Source organism: Limulus polyphemus, unplaced genomic scaffold (assembly GCF_000517525.1).
Source record: "Limulus polyphemus unplaced genomic scaffold, Limulus_polyphemus-2.1.2 Scaffold55, whole genome shotgun sequence".
In the NCBI taxonomy this organism is placed as follows: Eukaryota; Metazoa; Arthropoda; class Merostomata; order Xiphosura; family Limulidae; genus Limulus; species Limulus polyphemus.
This window is the reverse complement of record NW_013665665.1, coordinates 1,348,520-1,352,150: the sequence shown is the minus strand read 5'-3', so window position 1 is coordinate 1,352,150 and position 3,631 is coordinate 1,348,520. Positions and strand designations below refer to the sequence as shown.

Genomic DNA, 3,631 nt, shown 5'->3' with positions numbered 1-3,631 from the left:
ATTTTTAAATAGTAATAATTTATATAGATATATAATGTATTATAACTGAAGTGTGACTATATTTTAAAAAATACTGGCCTATTAAAATACAACCAAGACAGGTCACTTTGTAGAGGCCAGTTTTATATTCTTGAAGATGATAACCTCAGTATATATGCACTGTCATTGCAAATCAATAAAATAAAAATAATATATATATATGTGTGTGTGTGTGTGTGTGTGTGTGTGTGTGTGTGTAAATGTATAATGTTATGAGGATTAAGCTGTTAAGACTAAACATTTATGTTTTTGTGTTATATTTGTAGTCATTCTAGAATAAAAAAAGCATAATTTATATCTATTTCCTTATTTTGTATGTTGGTTACGAGGTCAGTCAAATCGATCAAACCTGTACAGAGATATAATAGTGAAAATAACAGATGAAATATAAAGTTGTTTGTAAAAAAACACTTGATAATAATCTGAAGGTTATAAAAGTTTTGCATGTGAAATTTGAAAATTTTCTGATTCATAAAAGTATTTTTATTCTTAAAATAAAAATTACATTGTATGTTGGATAGTCAGCATTCGAAAAGAAAAAATGCATGAAAAAACATCACTCAAAAAGTCTTAAAACATATTTTTAAAAATCTGATATTTTGCATGTGAAAGCCTTGTAATATTTACTGATAATCTGCCAAAATTTTTTGTGAAGATATCATTACTGTATTAAAAGTTGTACATGGAAACTAACAAGCACAAAATGGTTACAAAGTCGGTCTCTGGTCCTAAGCACGAAGTGAAAAGATACTTTTTAACACTTCACATTTAATTTTCCCATGAATGTGATGCTTGTCTTCAATGACAGTTACAAATGCAACTATTATAGATATTTACTTTTGACATTACCAGCAGAAATGAGAATAATTGTTTGACAGATTTCTTGAATTATACCTTTGAATTGTTGAATTGAAGCCTTTATTTCTCAAACTAGATGTTAAGATTTTGGGGGGAGAAGATGGTATTCACACGACATTATCACGTGAAGGAAGACCAAGTGGAGAAGCTTATATTGAAGTTTATGGTGAGGATGATGTGAAAAAAGCACTAGAAAAACATAATGAACACATGGGACACAGATATATAGAAGGTACGTGAAGATGAATTTTTCATATTAAACATTTGTTTATGTTTAATTACCTTAAATATAGATGCATAATCCAACTTGTAAGACTTATCATGTTTTTTTGTAAATGTTGTGCAGTTGCATTTCAGAATACACATTTTGTTACATCTGTATCCTCTGAAATTTTGGTTTTCTTTAACCATACCAGATTTTATAGGAATATAGATGCACTTAAAAATCTGTGTTATAGTGTTATCAGTATCAAGTAAAATCAAACAGGCATAAAATTTATCCAAAATGTGTATATAAAAAGAAAAAACAACAGCAGGTATAGTAAAATAAAAAGGACTAGACTTCTTGGCTACTGGCTTCCAATTTTCAGAAAAGATTTAATGCACAAAATGTAAGTATTAATAAGAATAAGCTGTTGAAATATGTAACTTAAACCTGAGCAGAGAGAGAGAGTGAAAAGCAAGAAATTGTATTGAGATTTTCGTGTATTTTTTTTTTTTTTTTTATATTTTTCATGTTTTTGAGGAAGGCCAAAATGTAAGAGCTAAGATTTTTTTTAAATGTATCTACTTCTTTTCTTTCAGACTTTGCTATATTTGATTATTTAACAAGGGGTGTTTGTTGGTTTTGCCATAACTCGAATTTATAATTATGCACATGTTTTTGGAAAAGTTTTCAGATCTAAAGAAAGTGAAATGAACTGGGTAATTAAACGAACTGGAGCTCATCAGCAAGATGCTTTAAGTGATGGTTGTGTGAGGCTTCGGGGGCTTCCTTTTGGGTGTTCAAAGGAAGAGATTGCACAGTTTTTTACAGGTAAATGATGAAGTAATGAAAAAAAAAGACATAAGTGCATCATATGCTTTGAAAAAAAATTATACACTTAGATCAGAATTTACAATTGTTACTTACCAAAATGTCTTATAATTTGCATAATTCATTTTACAAACATTAATATTTTGGCAATGAAGTAATGTTAAGAAAATTATAGTGCACAAAAATGCAAAACTTGCAAATGAGTGGAAAACTTGAGTTATTAATAAAAAAATATTTGTGAAATGGAATTGTGTGAAAACAAAATAAGCTGTTATTGTTTAATATTGAGAAGAAATTTGTATTAACTGAGGTTTAACCCTGTGCCTACCAACTAATTGTACTTGTATTCATTTTAGTTGTATCTCCTAAATGACACTATCTGAAACAGAATTCAAACATAAGCATGTTAACCGATGAATGTTACAAATTATAACAATAAAAGCCATTACATAATACAGCTATAGAGGTATACCATTATGTAATATGACCATAACTGTTGACTTTAAAACCAGATTTCATATGCAGTTATTAACAATATACAGTTACAGACCTAATGATGTCATGTGCTAACCCACTTTGTTAAAAGAAATTTTGCTATGAAATTTTTTTAAGCTAATGAAATAGGTATTTTTCTTCTGTGTCTTGTGTATAAAATTACCTCTGCTTCCCATTTAGAAATAATCTACAGCTATTTCAAAAAGGCCTCCCACTATTCTCTAAGCTTATTCTGAGGCAAAGCCCACCATAAGGTACAAGTTATAAACAGGTGTTTCTTTATTGAAAATTAGTTGCCAAAGTAATTGTCAATAAAACAAACAAAGGGTCCATTAAAATTTATTTATTACCTTTACATACTGTATAAAAATAAAAGATCATGGTACAGTTGGGTTATTGGAAGACATGATAAAGAGAGAGACTGATGTATTAACTAAAAATTAGAAATTTCAATCCATGTAAAGAAGCAAGCTAAGTCTGTGAACAATAAATTGAAATAATAAATAACACAGTGTTACAATAGATACACAATTAAAAACATTTTCAATTCAGGCCAGTCTATGACCTCCAGAAAAGTTTGTTTCAACGAGTTAATGTCATCATCAGGAGTGAAATTGCAAGCCATAATAGTCATATTTATACCTTTTTTAACAAGGTCATGTGACCTACGTTTAGGTTTAATATTTATGCATAATTCTTAGAGGAGATCCCTTCACATTCTTACACAGATATTTGCCAGACCTTTATTTCTTTGTAATAATTTAGGATATTTTTTTATATTTTATTATTTCTAAAGATTCATAGATATTATTGGCTCTAACATCCTTTGGTTGAACCAACTTACTGTTTTTTTCCCATATCTTATGTTGCTTTATTTGTACATGCTCTGCTATGGCTGAATTTACAATCTTTTTGTCTCTTACTCATCTGTTAGCTTTTCCTAAACAATATTCTAAATTACATTTTGTTTGTCCAATATAAATAACTTCACATTCAGTTTTTAAATTCTAACTTTTTCTGTTAAAACACACACACACACACACACACACACACACACACACACACACACACACACACACACACACACACACACACACACACACACACACCAACAAGTAACGTACGTCCGTACCGTACGTAACGGTAACGGTAGTACGTTAGTTACTACTACTATTAATTATTAGTTTAGTTAGTTAACGTTAA

At 29.2% G+C, this 3,631-nt stretch overlaps 1 protein-coding gene across 1 annotated transcript in view; it reads left to right on the top strand.

Annotated features, from left to right (window-relative positions):
* LOC106463840 (heterogeneous nuclear ribonucleoprotein H3-like) overlaps nt 1-3,631 on the top strand; it is a 42,142-nt gene that overhangs the window by 10,000 nt on the left and 28,511 nt on the right. Inside the window, exons 3-4 of the mRNA XM_013923922.2 lie at nt 974-1,129; nt 1,790-1,933. Of these exons, the coding sequence (XP_013779376.1) occupies nt 974-1,129; nt 1,790-1,933 (300 nt within the window). The remainder of the gene's footprint in view (nt 1-973; nt 1,130-1,789; nt 1,934-3,631) is intronic.